Source organism: Schistocerca piceifrons, chromosome 4 (genome assembly GCF_021461385.2).
Source record: "Schistocerca piceifrons isolate TAMUIC-IGC-003096 chromosome 4, iqSchPice1.1, whole genome shotgun sequence".
Taxonomy (NCBI): Eukaryota; Metazoa; Arthropoda; class Insecta; order Orthoptera; family Acrididae; genus Schistocerca; species Schistocerca piceifrons.
In genome coordinates this window covers 498,634,174-498,657,276 of record NC_060141.1, presented here as the reverse complement: position 1 = coordinate 498,657,276, position 23,103 = coordinate 498,634,174, and the positions used below count along the sequence as shown (strand labels likewise).

Below are 23,103 nucleotides of genomic sequence, written 5' to 3'. Positions count from 1 at the left end.
ATAGTTGTGGGACCCCTATCAAATAGAACTAATGAGGGATACTGAATGTATACAAGGAGAGCAGCACAAATGCTCAAAGGAGAGAATCACAGAAATACTGAAAAACTTGAACTGGCAGAACCCTAAACTAAACTATGAAATTTCAAGAACATATTACGTGATAGATCTAGGAAAATACTACAGGCTCCTATGCAGGGACCCTGAAGATAATATTAAAGCTAATTACTATGTCAGCATGTATTTGTGCAATTATTCTTGGTGCTCTCCATACACGAATGGAATGGGAAGAAACATCAATATGTCACAAAATTGGATGTGGCCAAGTGATTTCTGAGCTCAAACAGATCCTTGGACCTGTCATAGACTGTGCACTAAATGCATCAAATTGGGTCAAAATCTCGAAGATAGTGCCAAACTTCTGCCAAATGGTATTTTTAATAAAATTAAATATCACCTCCACTGACTGTAACATCCCTAGTCCCAAATGCTCTTTGCCCTGCTGCCTCTCTTTTGGCTTGGTGTTCTCTGTGGCTTCTGCCGTTCTTCTACAATAAAATGTCCTGTTTCCTCCATAATACCCTACCCCTTTCACCAGCCATGGTAAGGCTGCATTCTGAAACCCTGTCAGATCTTTAGTTGCTACCAAGGGCACGCGTGTGTGTGCTCGCATGTCCCCACCACCACAAACATGAGAGATATTAGCAATGAAGATTTAGGACACTCTACAACAAGGTTACCAGCACTTATCAACATAGCACACTGTCAAAACATACTACTGGAATCCTGATTGAATAACAAATTAAAATTATAACCCTGGATACTATGGCTGATTGATCACTTAACAAATATATAGATATGCCAGCCACCTTAAAAACATATTAAAATCTCCTACGCAATAGCTTACGCAGCTCAGTAGTCACATGAAATCTATGAACACCTACCAAATACATACCCAAGAAAAAACTAATGCATTACAGTGCAGTGCCATATTCAGAATTGCTTTATAAATTATTACTTCTCATCATAGTGATCAGGAAGAGAAAGGGCAAGACTGCTCATTGGCTTCACTGACTGCAGCTTGCCAACTCAAGTTTTCAGACTCTCTATCCCACAGACAGATAACACTCTGCTCTGCCATGACAACAAATTGAGAGCACACCTTATGACAGCCTGTACCACTTTTGCCTCTTAATCTGTGACAGCATTAATCCCTTAGTCATTTGCTGGTGTGGACATGTTCTATATTTATCTCAAAATATATGGAGTGAATCTAAGCAGATGTGTAATTTTCAGGCACAGTAACAATTCATCTGTGACAGTGCCATAACAATTGTAATTTTGCATGAACAGCTGGGAAATCATTAAGTATATGAATCTTGTGGACACATTTGGTGAATCCCGTGGAACTTTTGTGAGAATGCCTTAGTCTAGTGCAAACTACAACAGAGTTGTGGTGTTCAGCTAAAATGTTTTTCTTTTGTGTATATTACACATATCCATACAGACATTGCAACCAAGAGCTCTAGAACTTCCAAACCATTTTGCAAGGCTGTTGATCAGTTAATAGCCACAATAGGCAGAGTGAGGAGCTGTCTACCATAAAGTGAGGAAGCTTTATTCTAAATGGGCACCACTCTTCCAATATATGAGCAAATGGTGCACGTTTCATGGCGTAAAGCTGTAAAAATCAAAAAGTGATGCACCTGGTTGTGTGAACATCATCGCTGTTAATACACTGAATCAGATGTAATTGCAAGTCACTAAGTAGTAAACACCTCTCATGACCTACAAATACTGAACAGTCAGGGAGAGAATATCAAGGTTGCGGGGTGGGGGTTAACAATTAAATAAAACAAGCCCAAATGATATTGTACATTTTCAGAATGGAACTGGATAGTGGTGCATATATAATTCAACTGTAATTGGTTCTTTCTTCATGACATATTCCAGCACAGCAATCAAAACTGTATAATTACTATCAACTTGCAGATTTTGTCCATCAGTAACCACAATGTTTCTTCATGTGATTGGCTTGTTTCCACAACTGAAAATTCAGCTGAAAGGCTGGCAATTTTCTAAGGATAAAAGATATTACATACACAAGATATGAGTAGAAACCTTATACTTTTATGCCTGAATAATTTGCTTCTTTCTGTACCATGGTGAGATTTTCTATATTTTTGTGGAGATCACACTTACTTCTTGTGTCACGGTCATAATATGCAGTTTGTTTTATAAACTGAATGATTGTTGTTCACGAAGTACATTAGCAAAAAATGTACTGCCAAAGTATGGTGTGGATCCCCAACTGTTTGAATAAATTTCTGGAAAAGCACCCAAGGGTGCACTCTACTCATAATTCTGATAATCCTTTTCTGCTCAATTAAGACTTAAATATTGGTTACCCTAGAATATGAAGCCGAGAACACAGAATAGAAAAATTCACAGTATGCAGCTCTGATTGTTTCCAGACACAAACAAATGCAATCGAACAAATGGCATATGCTGCTGAATTCTGTCTTTATATAAGCTGATGATGTGAACTGATGAGTTTAGGTTGTTATTAATATATAATCCCTGTTTTTTATTTGTGGTTTGAAACTGAATGAACTAAGTCTTGTTAACACTTAGGAACAGACCAATTGAAGTGAACCAATTTAGAGCCTGTTTGAATATACTGGCCTCGACTGCAGTCGGATACTTCATCAGTCATAATGGTTGTGTTGTCTGCAAATAGGGTGAAGTGTGCTTTTTGGCTCACACATCATGGAAAGTCATTGATAACGACTAAGAAAACTAATGGACCACACACAAGCCCTGCAGTACACCACGTTTCATTGTGCCACCATCAGTGCAAAAACGGGCCAGTGCTAAGTCTTCAACACTAACTTCTGCTTTCTGTCATCTAGATATGATTCAAGACATCTAGATATGATTCAAGACACAATCTTATTTTGCTATTTATGCCATAGTGCTCAGCCTCCTTCGGCAGAATTTTGTGATCCATACATACAAATGCTTCAGACAGATCACAAAAGATTCTCCATCTGGTGACAGCCTATTGTTTATAGATACAAGGAGTTGGTTGACAAAAGAGATGTCCTTTAAGTTGAAATACCCTTTTGGAACCCAAAGTGATTTTCATTAAGTGTATTATGTTTATTAAGATGGTCCACAATTCTCTTGAACATAAGTTCTCTGGGATTTTAGAAAGATTTGCTAGCAGTGAAATAGGCTGGCAGTTGGAAACTGCAGCTTCATCACCTTTTCTCGACAGCAAGACAGCAGTTTAATGATTGCATATTTGAGTCTATTAGGGACAGTACCTCGGGTTACAGACTCACTAAATATGAAACAAAGAACTTTAAGAACAAACTGGCAGTAGTGTTTCAGTACTTCGATATATCAACAAAAATAATCAGTTTTTAAAAATACAATGTAATTGCATAGATAGAATTTTTTCATCAAGTGGAAGTAGGAGAAAACACACATAAAGATAATGACATTTGCAATCTTTTGGAACCAGTGACTATTCCTTCTGGCGGAAGGTTGAAGTGGGAAGAAAGTGGGGCGAAGGAAAAGGATTGCCGAGGTTTAGGAAATGGGGAGAGTTCGGAAAAGTCACCAACAACACTGAATAACGGGAGACATACTGGACGGGATGAGAAGAAAAGACCGATTCAGTCTCTCCTGACCCTGGGTTGGGCAATTTTTCCAAACCCTGCCAATTTCCTAAAATCTCACCCGTCCTTTTCCTTCACCCCTCCTCCTTCCTCTTCAACCTTTCCACCATATGAAAGAGCCACTGGCTCCAAAAGCTAGCAAGTTTCAATACCTTTATACGTATTTTCTCCAGTTGCTTCAGTAATTAGATAGGTATACTATCCACAAGTGGAATTTTTGTTTTTCATTTGGCTTATTGCCTTCTCAATCTCATCTGTTGTGATATAGGGTATGTGGGGTAAAGATCCATGTGGGTTAAAGTCCCACACCAAGTTTCATAACTGACCACCACCAATTCAGAAGTTGACATCGATATGACAGGTTTATCTTACTGTAACTTAGTGTTCCATGAAAGATCTTCCTGGCAGGTTGCTCCAGAGGTGAGAAAATGAGGTAAGTAGTTGTTTTTATATCTTTTCTGACGATTTGCTTGCACTTAGTATAAGAAGAATTGGTCATTTACTCACTGATACTACTGCATTTAAGCTTCACTTTTGTGTGGACATGACTGTTCCAGTTAGTCCCCAAACTCAACAATGGTGCATTTGTCATAAAATGGCAAAATGAGCCAAATCCCCAAAGGCGTTCTGCGATAAATGCTCACAGCTCCCGCAATGTGACAATTCTTCAATGATAATTCCCACTGATGATGACATTCAACACACACTATGCAAGATTATATCACTTGAAGATGTAATTCCACTGTCTAAAATAATGATTAAGGGAAAATGTTCTGCAATGCAGTGAAACCTGTGCTTCTAATGTTGACACACATTAAAGAATGAGTGGAAGAAGAATGCATGAGAAAAGAAAAGCTTGCTACTGAGATGGAAAGACGTGCCACAGAAAGAAAAAAGCGTGCTACAGAAACCAAACAACATAAGCTAGACTTCATTACATATGCCAAAAAAGATAGAAAACAGGTCAAGCAGCCAGTTGGTTATTCTTCAGTCACATCACGACAGCAGCTCAAATATAGGTATGGGATTACTACTTGGTTAAGAAGTATCTGAAGAAGAAGAAGAAGAAGAAGGAGAAGAAGAAGGAGCAGTCTAGAACTTCAAGGAAGAACCAAATTTATCTATCACTCAAGAACTTCACTGTAGTAAAAGTGCAGGGAAAAACCAAAAACTCATTCTGGCTCTTTTTACCATGGTAATACCAATAGGAAGGCAATGAATCTGTGGAAGAAGAAAAAAAAAAAACCTGGAGCTTACAAATTTATTGACACACAGAAAGAATCATTCATTGGCACTGACGATGTGATACTGAAACTGTCGAAACCCTCAGGTATGAAGATGAACACGGCATGGTTCAACAATGCAATAACTTTTTTTTTTAGAGGACCTGACAAAGTACAATGTTTAGTAGGCATCTAGACAGACTCTTTCAGGTTATCTTACTAATCCTCCCTGTTCTGTTGGCTTTAACCACAGATCCTTTGCAACCATTTTGATCTCCCACTGTTAAGAAATGGTTGTTAAAGATATTGGCAACGACTTCACCTTCATTTACCATGCTTCCATCATGACAAACTCTAAGCTGTCTGTATTCTCTGATTTTTTTCAGCCTTTCCTTTGCCACCTTCCAAACTGTTTTTATTATTTGGACTGTCTATTTCAAATTTAATAAATATGCTCTTGCATTTGTAATCACATTCTTTAGGATGCTAAAATATATGATTTAAAGTGTTCTCTATACTGAAGTTTATTAGGATTTCTGAGTGAAGTATAAAGCATTCTCTTTGCTTATAGGATGTTTTCATTACCCTTAGTAAGCCACTGTATCCTACAATCACTCAGTTTGGTACTTCTTTAAATTCTCAACAAGGGTAAAAATTTCATTCTGGAATAAGATAAGCAAAATATAGTATTTGGGCATTGTGTATTGCCTCACTGTCATTAACACCAATATGAGACAACCAGTCCAGTTTGTTTCTTTGACTCATTATATTCTGGTGGAATATACTAAGTTTATTTCCTAAGCTTGTTATTCTGATGGCATTGTTTTGTCATAAACTGCAATTAGAGATTATACAAAGTGTACACGCAAGTATCTGACTTAGGTTACTTCCAGAACTGACGCAGGGGACCAAAACTCCTGTAGAGTAGTGAGTTTCCTTATTCTTGTGCTGCTTTTGCATGTCTGTAGTAGTAGTAGTAGTAGTAGTAGTTGTTTTTGTTGATGGCGGAGGCACATCAGGTAGTGAAAGGTCTTGCACTGCTGAAGATTGTGGAGGGACCAATACTGCTGAAAGATTTTGAGCAACTGATGTTAGGTCAACAGCAGATGAAGCTTCTGAAACTTCAGCTGATGAATGCAGGTCAGTTATTGCAGGTTTGATGGCTGCATTTCAAGACTGCAAGATCATTGTTGCTGCACCTGAAGGTTCTGGTAGCGTTCCTACAGACTCTTCTGTTATTTACCTCTGCTATTTCTGTGCAGACCATGTTTTGTAGAGAGCTCTTTTACAGAACTGTCAACTGGTATGAAAGTTGCAAAGAAAAATAATTCACAAATTTTTTGGAGTCTCCTGTTAGTGTTTCCGATTTCAATACTAAAACAAGATTTTTCTATTACATCATGCCTCCATTTAATAGCCATAACAAAAATGATGATAAGTGGATTATTTCAAAGTTTATTTTTCAAAACTCTCATTGCCCATCTACTTTCATTACAGTACATATTATCTACACCCTGTATCACGATACATTGGCTTCCAAACTGTATAAAGCTTTGACAGGTCTTTATAGAGTTTCAGATGCAGAAGCTCCTGGTCAGACAGTGCCAGCTATGTCAAGTCTGTTAAGTATTACAAAAAAAAAAATTTGGTTGCTCCTCTTTCATGGCTATCTGCAAAAACATAATTTTGTCATTTTCCTTTGATACATGGTGATACATACAATCTACTTTTTCATCCACCTCTGTTCAAGATTTACCACCATCCTCCTAATCACCAGTTTTTCTTATCATTTGTTTTCCTTCATATTTACTGTCTTCATGGACAAGAGGATCAAATTTGTTTCCTGAATGCAACACAAATTTCTCTGTTCTCTGTACTACACAAGCTGTGTTATTAGGCCTAATGTACCTTTCCTGCAGGTTTTCCTCACACATTCTTCACAATTGAGTTGTGTTAATACTTATCTAACATTCTGCAAAATAATGTTGGTTCTTTAACATTTTAAAACTGTGTTGTTCCTCTTGTTTATATTTTTCTTCAAGTAAAATATAAAGGAAAGAAACTACCTAACTGGAGGAACTGTAGAACAAATTAACAGTAAATTACTCTTTTTGGATTAACTGAACAATTTGCAAACACTGAGTAGCTTTGATCACTGTCTAACTCATCCACCTGCTAATAAGTTGAAACCATAAATTGGGAAAATAAAAACTTTGTTTTTGCAAAAAAATACAATAAAATAAAATGATAGCATTTATTTGGCCACTGGAGCAGGGCGTCATACGAGCATTTACATCTACTTACATACTCTGCAAGCCATCGTACGGTGTGTGGCAGAGGGTACCCTGTACCACAACTAGTCATTTCCTTACCTGATCCACAAGCAAATAGAGTGAGTGGAAAAATGACTATCTATATGCCTCAGCATGAGCCCTACGTTTATTATTTCTGTGAGCTGCTCACTGTACATTAGACGGACATTTCTCAAACCTGAACTTTGATTCAAAATGCAATGTCAGAAACACATTTTGCAATTAATCTGGATGTCTGCAAAAATTTAAATATAAACAAGAGATAGTGCATGGAAAAAAGGCCCTTTATTAGTTTTACAGCCATTGAATTCTACATAGCTTATGCTAGGATGACAATTTTCAGCAAAAGAAAAGGCAGAAGACCCCTTTTCTCAAATCGCCCATACACAAAAACTACTATATTTTGCAAATCTCCGAGGACTGATTATGATACCATATACCAAAAAATATTCACAATTTCTAATTTTAGAAATTGTAATATAATCTTTCTCATGTTCTTTGGCTCCAATTTCCAAGGTACAGGGCCTAAGTGACAGGTGTAGATAATTTTTTTCATCTTCATCCATTATGCTTGAGTAAGCTCCTTATTTTTTAAAGAAAATTCTATAGGCCTAACTGGATCACTATTGAAACTGTTTTCTTTTGCCTTCTGAAAGGTGAAATCCTTCAAATTTCTAAAGTGGAGTTTGGGGAAATATTGAATATCGTCTTTTTCCGGACTTCTATCCCATATCTTCATGGGGTTGGCAAGTTAATTACTGGAGTTGACAATGTTAGTGTTAGAGGGTGGCTGGATACTCCTTCCTGTCGCCACCCTAAACCCCACCTTCCACCACCACATGGAATTCATGTACCCCATCTGTCTGCATCTGGTGTTACCTAAATGAAAACATGCAAACATTTTATAAATGTTTGCCGATTGTGTAACCAAGTCAGGACATGGGCACTAGCCAATGTGTGATTATATACATCGACTTGCTACTGGTGGAACTAACTGAAAAACAATGCTAGCTCTTCATCTAATACTTAAATTGCACAATTAAGTCCCACTGTCTATATTAAATAACATAGATAGTTCTTTTCCCTGTGCTATATGTTGTGCATTCTTCCTATTTCATTCCCACACAGTGTTTAAGCAGAAGACTTGCTAATGTCTCTTTGCAGTCTTATCATTACAGTAATACCTTTTCTTAACAAGTAGTACATGAAGGTATGAAACTGTAGTGTAGTCTGACATTTCACTGTGTCCTTGTTTGTGAAATTCTGTAAATGGTTTTTGCTTGAAACGATCAACATTACAATAGCTTTGGTAATTCAGGAATCTTCTTCAATAGTGTGTCAAGAAAATGGCAAAGTGCACTATAGATTGTTCTCTTTCTATAATACGAGGCAACACAAAGTAGAAATTTAATGAGAATATTCTGAGAGCATTGAAAGTATATACGCTGTAAAGGTAAACAATTAATTATATAATTAAATCATACAGTTTTTTTTCTCACATGATGAAATCTTTGCAGTAAAATTGTAACAGCAAGGTTCTGAAGATTTATTTTTATAATATGCGAATAAATATTTGCAAAAATATATTCACCGATATTCCCTATTATTTTAGTATTACGAATTTGAAAAAATAAACACAGTAAAACAACGAATAAATCTTATTTGTACTATGCTCGGCTAATGAATTTTAACTTTTAGTGGCTCCTGCAATAGCTATTACGCACAGGAGACTATAAAAATGCATTTGAAGTTGCAGAAGCCCTAGATCGATGAAATATTCCGACAGACACGAAAATTACGGCAGAAAAGGGAAGTGATCATCATACGATCATGCGACTCAGAAATTTTTACTTGGTTGCTTTGATCACTCAGATCGAAAATTTTACCGGGAGCAGTTAGTTTATACTTTCCAAAACTAATATTTTTCAGTGCCATGTCGCTACACTTGTGACAGATGCTTCAATGTCACCAAAGTATTTTAGAAGTTATGGACTGACAAGTAGAGTAAAACGAATGTCAGTGGCGATTTTCATTATGTACATTACGAAATTACTTTGCGATTTACAAATATCGCTCAACGGTGCTGAAAACCGTACTCAGTTTAACCGCTTTGCTCAATTTTTAAAATCAACTAACTAAAATTTACATTTATTTGCAGTTACAGTTTCCGAGGACGCTACTTACATATTGGGGAATGTCATAGATTGTACCAGCCTTACTGTCAGTGTTGATACGAAACAGCGCGTCTCAGTTACGATTTTTTGTATAAAGAACAATTATTAAACAAAATTTTCAGTTATCAATTTTTACTGTTCTTTTCTGACCCCGTTTTCTGAAATGGGCATACTGTAGGTACGCACAATGGAGACTCCAGGACGCCGAAATTTTCTTTCGTAAAATAATCGAATAAGATTAACAATTTACAATGACAATGATTTTAAGAGCTCTTCCATTTATTTTCTTAACGTATACTCATACATTGTACATGTCAACTCTGAATGTAAGCTACTGAAACAACTTTAAATTTAAAACAGCAACTTACCTTTTCAATGCAGGTGACGGCAAGATTCAAGAGCTTGATTGCGCAGATTTATGGCGCATGTTTGGTCAAATTAGGATTACTTCACAAAAAAATCCTCTTACCGTTAAATGAAACATTAACAGAAAGTTTGTATAAATTTATTTATTGTTTTAAAATACAGTATAGCCTCCTTTTATTTGGTCTCTTAGTTGCTGTTTTATAATCAACCAAATTACAGCTTTTGCACGACTCGACCGGATGTAGATCCCAGAATTCATCACTGCATTATATTGAAGTAGATGCGTAACGTATGTAAACTATCTCTATGACTTTTTGCTCATGTCAAATCAAGGAAACTTTTACAAATTTTTGTGTTTTTGAAGTATTACTGGGATTATAAGTTAATGTCAACTGTATTATTAAATTATTTTAGTTTGCTCAGTGTCTTTCTTCCACATTAGTGTTTGTTCAATAATATCAAATAAAGAAATATGACAGTTACAACAACGAGATATCTACAGCCACACGCTAATCAATGAACAGCTGATTACAAGAGTTGTGTAGTTTGCGTTTTCGCTGTCAAAATGTAGAGGCGTATTATGTAAACGCAAGGAGGAAGAGAATGCTCCCCGCAGAATTAGAGTAATGTGAAATACATATTCGTCTCTTAAATTTTCTTCCAATGTTTTTTTTTTGCGATGGCAAACTTAACAAATTCGGGAAATTATAATTTTAAGGTAGTTCTTCTTGGGGAAGGTTGTGTGGGAAAGACTTCGGTAATTTTGAGATATGTTGAGGATAAATTCAACGACAAACACTTAACTACTTTGCAGGTTAGTTGATTATAGAGTGTTTCTAATCATATACTGAAGTATTAGAAGAATCCAGTACTTGAGAACGATTTCAATTTCCTTTTACAGGCGTCTTTCTTGAAGAAGAAGCTGAATATCGCTGGTAAGAGAGTTAATCTGTCAATATGGGATACAGCTGGACAGGAAAGATTCCACGCTCTGGGACCAATTTATTACCGGATGTCAAATGGTGCTATCCTGGTGTATGATATAACAGATCAAGATTCTTTCCAAAAGGTGATTAAGTGCAAGACTGACAATTACTTGCCCATTGCTCCTAAACGTATGTAATAACAAGTTCATAATTATCCTGCAGCTGTGGACGGTGCTACTTGTATAACATAAAATGTCACTAAATATTTTTTCAGATAGCTGCTAACTGAAAGTTCATTGCTAATTTCTTTAGTTTAGATGTAAATACATCTTAATGTTCACAGAATATTAAGTAAGTAATCATAATAAGGGTTAAAGATTACATTATTTATGTAGCGAGTGAGGTGGCTAAGGTACTGTTAATGCCTGGACTCGCATTGAGGAGGAGTGGGGTTTGTACCCCATCCAATCATCCTGACATGGGTCATCCATAGTTTCCCCACTATGCTAGGGTGAAGGCTGGGATGATTCCTTTGATAAGGCTTCGGCAACTTTGTCCTATCCTTGCCTTATTCTATCATACTTCGTATGCGCATATATTATTTCAGTAATGTATCAGACATGTCATGTACTGTTGTGCCAAGTGGTCAGAGAAGGGATAAGTAAATAAAAACAGAATAAACCCAAAGCAAATAATTTGAAAACCAGAGAATTAACATGTTACAGTATTCAGTTATTAGGTATGCAGTAATTCATTTATTCACGACATGTGAGGATAATAAACTTTTAAGAAGAGGCTTTATCCTGGGTTTTGAGAAAAGAGAGGAGAGAATCTATGCAGCCACCTACTATTTACCTGTAACTTGTTACATTATTACAGTAGTACATGTATAATATACTATTGCAACAAAAAATTTTTACCTAGTAACAAGAATGGCAACCTTCCATAGAATAAAAACAATTGCCAAATCATAGAAAGGCAAGTGCCCTTCAGTAAAGAATCTTGCCACACCCAGGACAAACTGAGAAAGGAATAGAAGAAATTTGTTTATTAAATGTCTGTTTTAAGTTTGTGATACATTAGCTCAAATAATTTAAAGCATTCTGTTGTCGTCCGATGTTGATTTTCATGGTGCAGAGATGAATTAATAATCTTACATGTAGCAGTTTCACATAGCACTGTGAGGAACGTCATTTTACATAAATATTTTTCATTATGCTTCTGTAGATAAGTTACATATTGGACCACTGCAGCATTTTTCATTATGGTGTTATCATAAATATTAGGCTTCACTACCAGTCAGTTTGTCACCGCAACCAGATTTTCTGCTTTCACATGTGTTGGCTTCACCAACTCTCAACCAAATTGTCGCTATCCAACCTAACCTAGACAATAAGCTGCACTACAGATCAGTCTGTCAACACTGGCAAAATTCAGGTTGGGGGAGAAGGGTGCCCAGTATGTAACTTTATCTTCTAGTATATACTTAATTTCATCCGAGTAAGTAAGCTGTTATTGACAAAGTTATCTTAATATTGACATAACCTTAACTTGCGTGAAAACACTTGCAAATACTCTTAAAGTTCATTTAATGATTTTAACATGGATTGTTAAATACTTGAAAAGTTTTGCACAGTATGATAAAATGTTTATGTCATTAATATAAACTAGTGATAGGTTTCAGTTTTATAGGCACACTGGGTAATAAATCAGATGGAATTGCTTGCACACCATCCCGTCTGCTAGTTATAGAGGTAGAGAAGATTAGTTTAACTATTGGTCATCCATTTGCATATTTTTACAGGCAGTCTTCCCAATTTGGCCGAAAAACTGTATTTAAAAAAAAAATGACAGTAGGTTCTTAGTTTTGTTTTTGTAGCTGTTTATAAGACACACTACCGTAAAACAAAACCGTTTGTATTAACACCCAAAATGCTGCCACAAAATATTATCTGCAGTATGCAAATGACTTCTAAGTGCAAGGCAGAGGGTATCTCCCACTGTACTAGTTATTAGGGCTCTTTCCCATTCAATTCACGTATGGAATGCAGGAAATATGATTGTTTAAATGCCTCTGTGTCACCATTATGTACTGTAATTAATCTAGTCTCACCCTCACAATCCATATGGCAGCAATATGTAGGAGGTTTTGGTATATTTCTAGAGTCACCACTTAAAGCAGATTTTTGAAACTTTGTTAGACTCTCTTCTGATAATTTCGGTCTCTCTGTAGTTTTGTCTATAGGCTGATGTATTTTTCTAATTCACATTCCTGCTGTTACAGCCTGGTATTTGTAAGAGTTTACCGATTCCAATTGTGACTCGTCAATGTTATATTCATAGGGTAAAAGTTTTTTTTTTTTTAAGTTGCTGAACATTTAAAGTAGTTTGACTGAATATTTGTGCCCATTTGTTCAGATTGTACTTCATTGTAGATAACGCTATCATCTGCAAAATATCTGAAATTCCTATTAATGTTGTCCACAATGTCATTTATATAAATCGCAAATAACAAGACACCCAACAAAAATCCTTGGCGTATACCCAAAGCTACTTCTACATCTGTAGATGACTCTCCACACATGCTGTGCCCTCCCTATAAAGGAATCCTCAAACCAGTCACAAATTTTGCCTGACACCCCATATGATCATACTTTTGATAATAAATGTAGGTGTGGTACAGAGTCAATAGCTTTTCAGAATTACAGAAATACTATATCTGCCTGACCACCTTGATCCATGGCTTGTAGTGTGTCATGAAAAAAGTGCGAGTTGAGTTTCACAAGATCTGTGTTTTCGAAATCCATGCTGGTTGGCATGGAGGAAATCATTCTGTTGTATGTACCTCATTACATTTGAGCCCAACTATTTTCTAAGATTCTACAACAAAAGAATGTCAAGGATATTGAATGGTAGTTTTATGGATCACTTCTGCTATCCTTCTTGTCGACAGTTGTACCATGTGCTTTCTTCCAGCTACCGGGCTTGATTTTTCATTCAAGGGATCTAACAAGGAGACAGCACGACCGTGGGGTCGGGGATTTGTCCGCAATTTTGTGTGGTCAAAGAGGACCCCTAACACCTCACATGGTTAAAATATTAGGACGCACTACTCGGAAAATCCCGAGAAAAATCGATCCAAAGTTAGTCCTTTGCTGGGCCGCCGTCTGGTGTACATGGTTAGCGCTCGGACCTTTACGCCAGAGGTCTCGGGTTTCGGGTTCAATTCCTTCTCCGGCACTTACCTCTCTCTCTCTCTCTCTCTCTCTCTCTCTCTCTCTCTCTCTCTCTCTCTTTCTCCCCCCTCCCCCCCCCCCTCCCAGCGCACTGTTATGGGAGAATCGTGAAATTAATTCCCAGGAGGATTGTATAAAAATTCATTCTATAATTCACAATCAATTGTCACCAATATTCTGAGACATGATTCAATATGCCTGGTTTGCCTCAAAATTATTAGAAACTCGAAACATTTTTTTGTACAGATTTATTGCAAACGCTCTGTGATTGTAAAAAATCCACTTTTATATGTCGCAAAAATTATTGCATTGTTTGTTTTTACGATAATTACCACTGCGGTTCTTGTTTATAATTATTATATGTATAAAAATTGAATGTTTCCCAATCAACTTTGTTATTCTGATTAAAAACCAGTATTTCTCCTCATATACTTTACAATGAAAAATGGAAAACCCACCGCCATGAATTGTGTTGTTGGACAAAAAGAAAATAATTTTTATTCAATAATGTAACTAATTTGTTAAAGATAATGTAGGTTTGGGAAACTTTCTGAATAATTGGTGGAATAACAAAAGAAAATGAACAAAAGAAAAAAAAATGTGCCTGAGTAGGAATCGAACCCGAGACATCTGGCATAAGAGTCCGAGCTGTAAACATCTAGGCCAGACAGCGGGTCGGCAACTGGCTAACATTTTACACTTATAAGCCACCTAAGAAACTTTGAGTCAATTTTTCCTGGGATTTTCCGGGCAGTGCGTCCTATTATTTTAACCACGTGAGGCGTTAGGGGTCCTCTTTCACCACACAAAATTTCGGACAAATCCCCGACACCACGTCATGCCGTCTCCTTGTAAGACAGATTCCAGTTTACGGAGGTGCTAACTCGGCAGCATATTGGGTATAGTGTCTGATAGGGATTCCATCTGAACCTGTGTGAAATACTCCTGAAGTTTGATAGATAATATGTATGAAGCCATTCTCTCAGTATGTTTTGAATGAATAGTGCTTGATTTAAGACATACTCTATTTGCTGCTACTTGAATTTATTATTATACAATGTGTTTTTTCATTAACATGTAGGTCCCTTTACTACCCTAATCGCTAGTAGATAGGAGGAGGCTTGAATATACAGAAATGAGTCCCACTTTGTGCTAGTGATCTGGTAGTTGCGAGCTACATCATAAAACGCAAGGAAAAAGTTTGTTGTATGTTTTATCCCTTATTGCTTGAATGGTTGCAAATTACACAAAAAATTCTAATAATAAGTCCTGGGTGGAAGAAGCAAGTATTAGTTGAGGCACTTAGCAGTCAATAGGTGCATAAATGAGATTGAAATGATCACTATGCCTTTACTATAGGCAAGTGATTATCTGTACCTCTTTCGATATTTATACTTTCAAAAACATATATACATACATGACTATTTTTGCAATCAGGTTACCTTATCCTATCCCCTGCAGTAGAAGACAGGCATACATAAATAATTGTGGAATGCTTGATAGTTGGCTGGTATTAAAAAGATGAGAAAAATGATTCAAAAATTCAAGGAAATGGAGCACATACCTGTTCAATGGAATATAGAACATTATCGTTGAAGATATTGTAGACTGATTCTGACTATATCGTTCTCTTTTCTTAATAACCAGTTTTGTTTGAATGAAGATAAAGTCAAACCAAATTTTCTGCGTGTTGAAACAGCTGAATAAAAAATATCATTATTTAGAACATTCAGAGTGTCGTACTTAGAAAGGGGATTTCGAGTACCAACAATTCATTGGTACATTGTAGCCTCCAGGAGAATTAAAACTCTTTAATTAGCTTATTATTGAAAACATGGGGCCCCAAGTGTTGGCAGTACTGGTTTCCCTTTCCAAGCTATAAATCTAACACCCCCCCCCCCCCCTCCCCTTTCCATTATCTGTCAGTGATGGCCAGGTACTGGAATAGCAAACCAGAGGTTCCTAGAGGGTGGACTGGTCAGTGGTGTCAGCATTCTTAGTTCTCTGTTATTGTAAACTCTGGGCATGTTTTAGTGAACACCAGACAATCATTGGATGTGGGATTGTTATTTTGGAGAGTAGGGTTTTGGCATAAGAGATCACCAACATTGAAAGGAATTGCATTACAAAAATGAAATCTTTATCATTGGAGCGGGGCATATTAGAGTCAGACTGTCTTTCTTGTGACACAAAGAGAGAGGTGTCATTCAAGAAAGTGTCCTTTCTACATCAACCAGATTTTGGAAATTTCTTCTGGAACTGTAAAAATCTATGAAATGACATAATGATGGAACATTGTTGAAAGAATAAAGTGACCACAAATCTGCACAGTAAGAATTTTGCTCAGTTTGTTGTTGCAGTAGAGAAACATAATACTGTCAACTTCAGAAAGGATGTTATAAATGCTCAAAGCAAGGTTGCTTCACAGTTGGGTGCAATAGCAAGAGAACATGCAAGAAAGACACTAACAAAGCAGGGTCAGCATGTTCAGCACCAGACTCCTATGGAAACTGCTCATGTAACCATTGTGCTTGAAGCAGGAAGTGTACAGTCTTTTTAGAAGAAAACAGATTTCAAGCTTCAAAAGTGACAAAGATAATTTCATATGTAGATAATTCCTTTTTTTCTTGGTCTTTTTGCTAGCACTCTGAGAAAAGCTGTAGTAAGTCAGTGCTGTCATGCAGACACAGGTACAGTGTGTTAACTGTAAGAAGGCAGAGATGTGAGGGGAGTGCGGGAGAGGACGAAGCAAGCATTGGCTGGCGAGGGGAGAGGAGCCGTTGGGAGGAGAGGGGCGGGGGGGGGGGGGAGGGGGGGGGGAAGGCACGCCTACCAGTTGCAGTGCTGGCACTACAAATTGTGCGTCATGCTTACACGAAAGCAGAACAATTACAAATGTCTGCTTGTGTCTGTGTATGTGCGGATGGATATGTGTGTATGTGCGAGTGTGTACCTGTCCTTTTTTTTCCCCATAAGGTAAGTCTTTCCGCTCCCGGGATTGGAATGACTCCTTACCCTCTCCCTTAAAACCCGCATCCTTTCGTCTTTCCCTCTCCTTCCCTCCTTCCTGATGAAGCAACCGTTTGTTGTGAAAGCTTGAATTTTATATATATATATATTCGTCAGGAAAGAGGGAAGGAGAGGGAAAGACGAAAGGAAGTGGGTTTTAAGGGAGAGGGTAAGGAGTCATTTCAATCCCGGGAGCGGAAAGACTTACCTTAGGGGGGAAAAAAGGACGGTTATACACTCGCGCGCGCGCGCGCGCGCACACACACACACACACACACACACACACACACACACACACACACACACACACACACACATATCAATCCACACATATACAGACACAAGCAGACATATTTAAAGGCAAAGAGTTTGGGCAGAGATGTCAGTCGAGGCGGAAGTGCAGAGGCAAAGATGATGTTGAATGACAGGTGAGGTATGAGTGGCGGCAACTTGAAATTAGCGGAGATTGAGGCCTGGCGGATGACGAGAAGAGAGGATATACTGAAGGGCAAGTTCCCATCTCCGGAGTTCGGATAGGTTGGTGTTGGTGGGAAGTATACAGATAACCCGGACGGTGTAACACTGTGCCAAGATGTGCTGGCCGTGCACCAAGGCATGTTTAGCCACAGGGTGATCCTCATTACCAACAAACACTGTCTGCCTGTGTCCATTCATGCGAATGGACAGTTTGTTGCTGGTCATTCCCACGTAGAATGCATCACAGTGTAGGCAGGTCAGTTGGTAAATCACGTGGGTGCTTTCACATGTGGCTCTGCCTTTGATCGTGTACACCTTCCAGGTTACAGGACTCTGGAGTAGGTGGTGGTGGGAGGGTGCATGGGACAGGTTTTACACCGGGGGCGGTTACAAAGATAGGAGCCAGAGGGTAGGGAAGGTGGTCTGGGGATTTCATAGGGATGAACTAAGAGGTTACGAAGGTTAGGTGGACGGCGGAAAGACACTCTTGGTGGAGTGGGGAGGATTTCATGAAGGATGGATCTCATTTCAGGGCAGGTTTTGAGGAAGTCGTATCCCTGCTGGAGAGCCACATTCAGAGTCTGGTCCAGTCCCGGAAAGTATCCTGTCACAAGTGGGGCACTTTTGTGGTTCTTCTATGGGGGATTCTGGGTTTGAGGGGATGAGGAAGTGGCTCTGGTTATTTGCTTCTGTACCAGGTCGGGAGGGTAGTTGCGGGATGTGAAAGCTGCTTTCAGGTTGTTGGTGTAATGGTTCAGGGATTCTGGACTGGAGCAGATTTGTTTGCCACGAAGACCTAGGCTGTAGGGAAGGGACCGTTTGATGTGGAATGGGTGGCAGCTGTCATAATGGAGGTACTGTTGCTTGTTGGTGGGTTTGATGTGGACGGACGTGTGAAGTTGGCCATTGGACAGGTGGAGGTCAACGTCAAGGAAAGTGGCATGGGATTTGGAGGAGGACCAGGTGAATTTGATGGAACCAAAGGAGTTGAGGTTGGAGAGGAAATTCTGGAGTTCTTCTTCACTGTGAGTCCAGATCATGAAGATGTCATCAATAAATCTGTACCAAACTTTGGGTTGGCAGGCCTGGGTAACCAAGAAGGCTTCCTCTAAGCGACCCATGAATAGGTTGGCGTACGAGGGGGCCGTCCTGGTACCCATGGCTGTTCCCTTTAATTGTTGGTATGTCTGGCCTTCAAAAGTGAAGAAGTTGTGGGTCAGGATGAAGCTGGCTAAGGTGATGAGGAAAGAGGTTTTAGGTAGGGTGGCAGGTGATCGGCGTGAAAGGAAGTGCTCCATTGCAGCGAGGTCCTGGACGTGCGGAATATTTGTGTATAAGGAAGTGGCATCAATGGTTACAAGGATGGTTTCTGGGGGTAACAGATTGGGTAAGGATTCCAGGCGTTAGAGAAAGTGGTTGGTGTCTTTGATGAAGGATGGGAGACTGCATGTAATGGGTTGAAGGTGTTGATCTACATAGGCAGAGATACGTTCTGTGGGGGTTTGGTAACCAGCTACAATGGGGCGGCCGGGATGATTGGGTTTGTGGATTTTAGGAAGAAGGTAGAAGGTAGGGGTGCGGGGTGTCGGTGGGGTCAGGAGGTTGATGGAGTCAGGTGAAAGGTTTTGCAGGGGGCCTAAGGTTCTGAGGATTCCTTGAAGCTCCGCCTGGACATAGGGAATGGGGTTACCTTGGCAGACTTTGTATGTGGTGTTGTCTGAAAGCTGACGCAGTCCCTCAGCCACATACTCCCGACGATCAAGTACCACGGTCGTGGAACCCTTGTCCGCCGGAAGAATGACGATGGATCGGTCAGCCTTCAGATCACGGATAGCCTGGGCTTCATCAGTGGTGATGTTGGGAGTAGGATTAAGGTTTTTTAAGAAGGATTGAGATGCAAGGCTGGAAGTCAGAAATTCCTGGAAGGTTTGGAGAGGGTGATTTTGAGGAAGAGGAGGTGGGTCCCGCTGTGACGGAGGATGGAACTGTTCCAGGCAGGGTTCAATTTGGATGATGAAAGTATGGTGAAACTAACCGTAGGCCTACCCATAGGGGTTGTTGGCGACTCCCGAGATGGGCCAGTCAGTCTCTGTTCACTCATTTTGATAATGTTTAGCAGAACTGCACAGTAAAAACATGCAGAACAGTACAGCGCAAAAACAATAACGAAGCAGACGACAATGGCTACCTTGTACAACACAGTCAGCTACGTAATGTTGGCAGCAGTCGAAACAGCGTGCCTACCGAAGCCTCCCGATGTTTACCGACTTCTACCGATTCAGGACTAGGGAGAGGTCTGCCATCTAAAAGTTTACACACTGTAGTAGACATTAGTGTAAATGGTCCTACAGCAGTTTCTATCTCAGTAAGACTACAGCTATTTCTGAATCTGTTCCAGCAGAAGTCACTAACAAATTGCTTAGACAATTTGTCACAAAGCTAGATGCGCAAAGTAGTTTCACTTCCCAAACAGCCTGCATCACAAAAAATCCAAAGACACCTGGTATGCAACTATCAGATATGAGATCACTGTTGAGCTATGAAGATAGCTCAAATGGAACTGGAAATATATCCTGATAAAATAGTAATATGTGCTGCTTCTCCACTCTGTTCTACATGATCACAAAAAAAGAGATTGAGCAATAAAAGAACCCTTTTGATTAATGACTTCTTTACTGCAATGTATATGAAAAGTTTAAGAACATTAGTGAAGGAAGCAGAACTTGTAACACAGGGTAGTATCTTGTGTCTACGCATATGAGAGCAACTCTTCAAACATTCAGACAACGTGCATTTGAAGGTTACACTGTCCATCGAGAGGAGACTATAGATGTTGAGAGTATATGGTACACGTCATTCTCAACCAATAATCCTAACCACTCACCTCCAAATAACAGCTATTATAACTGTGCTCCTTTTACCTCCCATCGAATAAACCTTTGAATAATGAAGTCCTTGTGGATCTGAGCCACAGACTCTTTCATTCCTTTCTCCTCCTCAAGAATTTCAATACATGTCACATACATTGGGGGTTTGTATTCACTTATAGCAGGTGTTGAATAGTGGACAGTTTTTTGTTGTCGAATGATGTGTGCCTTTCAATTGCAGAGAAAACTCACACACTTCAGTATTATAAATGATCACCATCATCCTTTGATCTGTTACTTTGCTCTCCTACACTAGCCAATACTGTCCTTTGAGAAGTGGCAGAACACCTATATTGACAACATTCCCATTTGGATCCAGATACATCAGTACCTGCCACCTCAGTGGATGTTTAACAGAGCTAGCTGGACACTTACTGCAACCTGTATATTTGAGCACCATTTGAGGATATGATAGAATGTATCCTACTGTCATCCATAGAGTTTCACATGGCCAGTACCTTTAGTAGAGCAAGGAGTGCCATTTAGCTACCAGTGGCAGGCAGGCAGGCAGGCAGTATTGCAAAACTGCTCCCAGAAGTTTTTTACTGATTGTTTGTGGGTTACTATTTCTCATCAAGCCATGTAATCCACATATCCCCTCCCTCTCTCTTAACACCCACCAGATGTGTTTTAGGACCACTAAAATTTGATAAATGTGATAGTGGTGGTCTAGCGACACGATTGGAAATGCAATACACTGAAGCATACTACTTCCCAGGTAATTAGTCAATGCCCTGAGGAAGTCTGCTACAATACAGCTAACAGTTACAACATATTCTGTATTTTATAATATGATGTGGCAGTACTCCTATCAGGCTTTTAATGAATTTGGCACCTGCCGTGGAAGCCTACATATGTATAGAACTGTGAAAGTTTCATCATAATCCATTTGCTGACAGCCTTTTACATTACTGGAGTAAAAACTCAGTGTGAGTAAAACATGGTCACAGAAAGCATTTTTACAATCTATAAACTTTTTCTCACCGTCAGCAAAGGCTTGCAAGTCAGTGAGAAGGAACATTGGGAAAGATAATGCACCACAATGGCCTGGACAGTGGTCTTCTGATCAGTAACCCACACAATGGTGAAATACTTCTGAAAAATAATGTTTAATACCAAACAAGACAACCCACACCAAATAAGGATTGGAATTAACTGCAAGAGCTTGACTGAACTTAAACTCCAGTAAAGCTATTGTATGGAGATGTTGGATCACATGCTGTATGTGGCTCATTGTACAACACCAGGGCCAGACAAAGTGCAATACATATTGCAACATTTGAATATTGTGTCCAAGAACTACCTCCTTATACTTCTTAACTGAATCTAGTCTGGAGAATGACTCTGATTCTTGGAAGGAAGCAGTCATGAGCCACCTCTTGAAATCTGGGAAAGATCACACCAACCCAAGCAATTAGTCCAGTGCTGCAGCAACAAGGTACACTGAGAAGACAGTAGAAGTAATATCAGCATCAATTTAGTATGGACTCTTAAAGCCATAAACTCGTATGTTACCTACAGTGTGGTTTTTGTGGGTACCATTCTACACTCAACAATCTATATGATTACTCTGCAGTTCACAATTAAGTGCCTAACAAAGGGTTCATCTAACCACCTTCAAGCTATTTACCTACTGTTCAGCTCTCAAACAGCACATGGAAAAAATGAAAACTTAAATCTTTCTGTGTGAGCTTTGATTTCTGTTATTTTATTATGATGATCATTTCTACCTATGTAGATGGGCACCAGCAAAATATTGTCACACTCTGAGAAGAAAGTTAGTGATTGAAATTGAGAAGACCTTGCTACAAAGAAAACGCCTTTGCTTTAATTATAGCCATCCCAATTCACATATCATATCCATGGCATTCTTTCTCTTATTTCGCAACAATATAAAATGAGCTGCCCTTTGTTGCACTTTTCTGATGCCTTCCGTCAGTCCTATCTGATGTGGATTTCACAACACACACCAGTACAGAGGGCAGACAAGCATAGTGTAAAATGACTTTTTAGTAGCCCTATTGCATTTTCTACATGTTCTGCCAATAAATTGCAGTCATTGGTTTGCATTCCCCACAACAATATAATTTTCATGGTTCCAGCAATACAAGAGGCCTTTATGTGTTTACAACAGTTGATAGAAATATTTTTGGCATTTAAAGACCCTTAACACAGTGATAAAATATTGTCATGACTAAACCACAATCAAGTCCAAGTCTGAAGGCAAGGTCATCAATAATTTAAGCACTTAGTACTGAAAACATGTTTATTACTGACACCAACACACATACTAACTGGAGTGAGCAGTTATTTATACAAATAGTCAGAATTCCAGAATGCTAGTATTTATACAGTCATCATGTAATCCAGATATACAAACACTAGATACATCGGATATTTCAAGAAACTTCCAGATATGATTAATACAAAATAAAAAGTAATTGCTATTTGTCAGGTTTGACTTGGCAACTTTGAGCATGCCAGTCAGTGATGCTAACCAATAAACCACACATCTACCAGAGCGTGCAGAATTTCTCCCCCTTACGGAAAAACAGTGACCCAGTGCCTCAGAAGTCCTCAGTGGAGCCGACTACAGCACTCTGGATCTAGATTTTGTCAATGGTCCTCTGTATTGCGACACTGGTGGATTCTTGTCTTCCAGTTGTGCTGTTACATTGTCTTCACTATGATGAGCATTGAAGGTAGCCCCCTCTAGTCAATGTTCGCGACTGTCAAGTGGGTCTTCCTTGAACCTCTCATTCTTGATCTG

At 38.8% G+C, this 23,103-nt stretch overlaps 2 protein-coding genes across 2 annotated transcripts in view; one reads left to right on the top strand and one right to left on the bottom strand.

The window, feature by feature from the left end:
- LOC124796396 (SIN3-HDAC complex-associated factor) overlaps nucleotides 1–9,793 on the bottom strand; it is a 29,458-nt gene extending 19,665 nt beyond the window's left edge. Inside the window, exon 1 of the mRNA XM_047260566.1 lies at nucleotides 9,761–9,793. The gene's annotated coding sequence lies outside the window, so the exon portion shown is untranslated. The remainder of the gene's footprint in view (nucleotides 1–9,760) is intronic.
- Nucleotides 9,794–10,207: 414 nt separating this feature from the next.
- Nucleotides 10,208–23,103, top strand: part of LOC124796395 (ras-related protein Rab-21) — a 38,323-nt gene continuing 25,427 nt past the window's right edge. Inside the window, exons 1-2 of the mRNA XM_047260565.1 lie at nucleotides 10,208–10,572; nucleotides 10,660–10,827. Coding sequence (XP_047116521.1) covers nucleotides 10,438–10,572; nucleotides 10,660–10,827 — 303 coding nt within the window. The 5' untranslated portion in view covers nucleotides 10,208–10,437. The remainder of the gene's footprint in view (nucleotides 10,573–10,659; nucleotides 10,828–23,103) is intronic.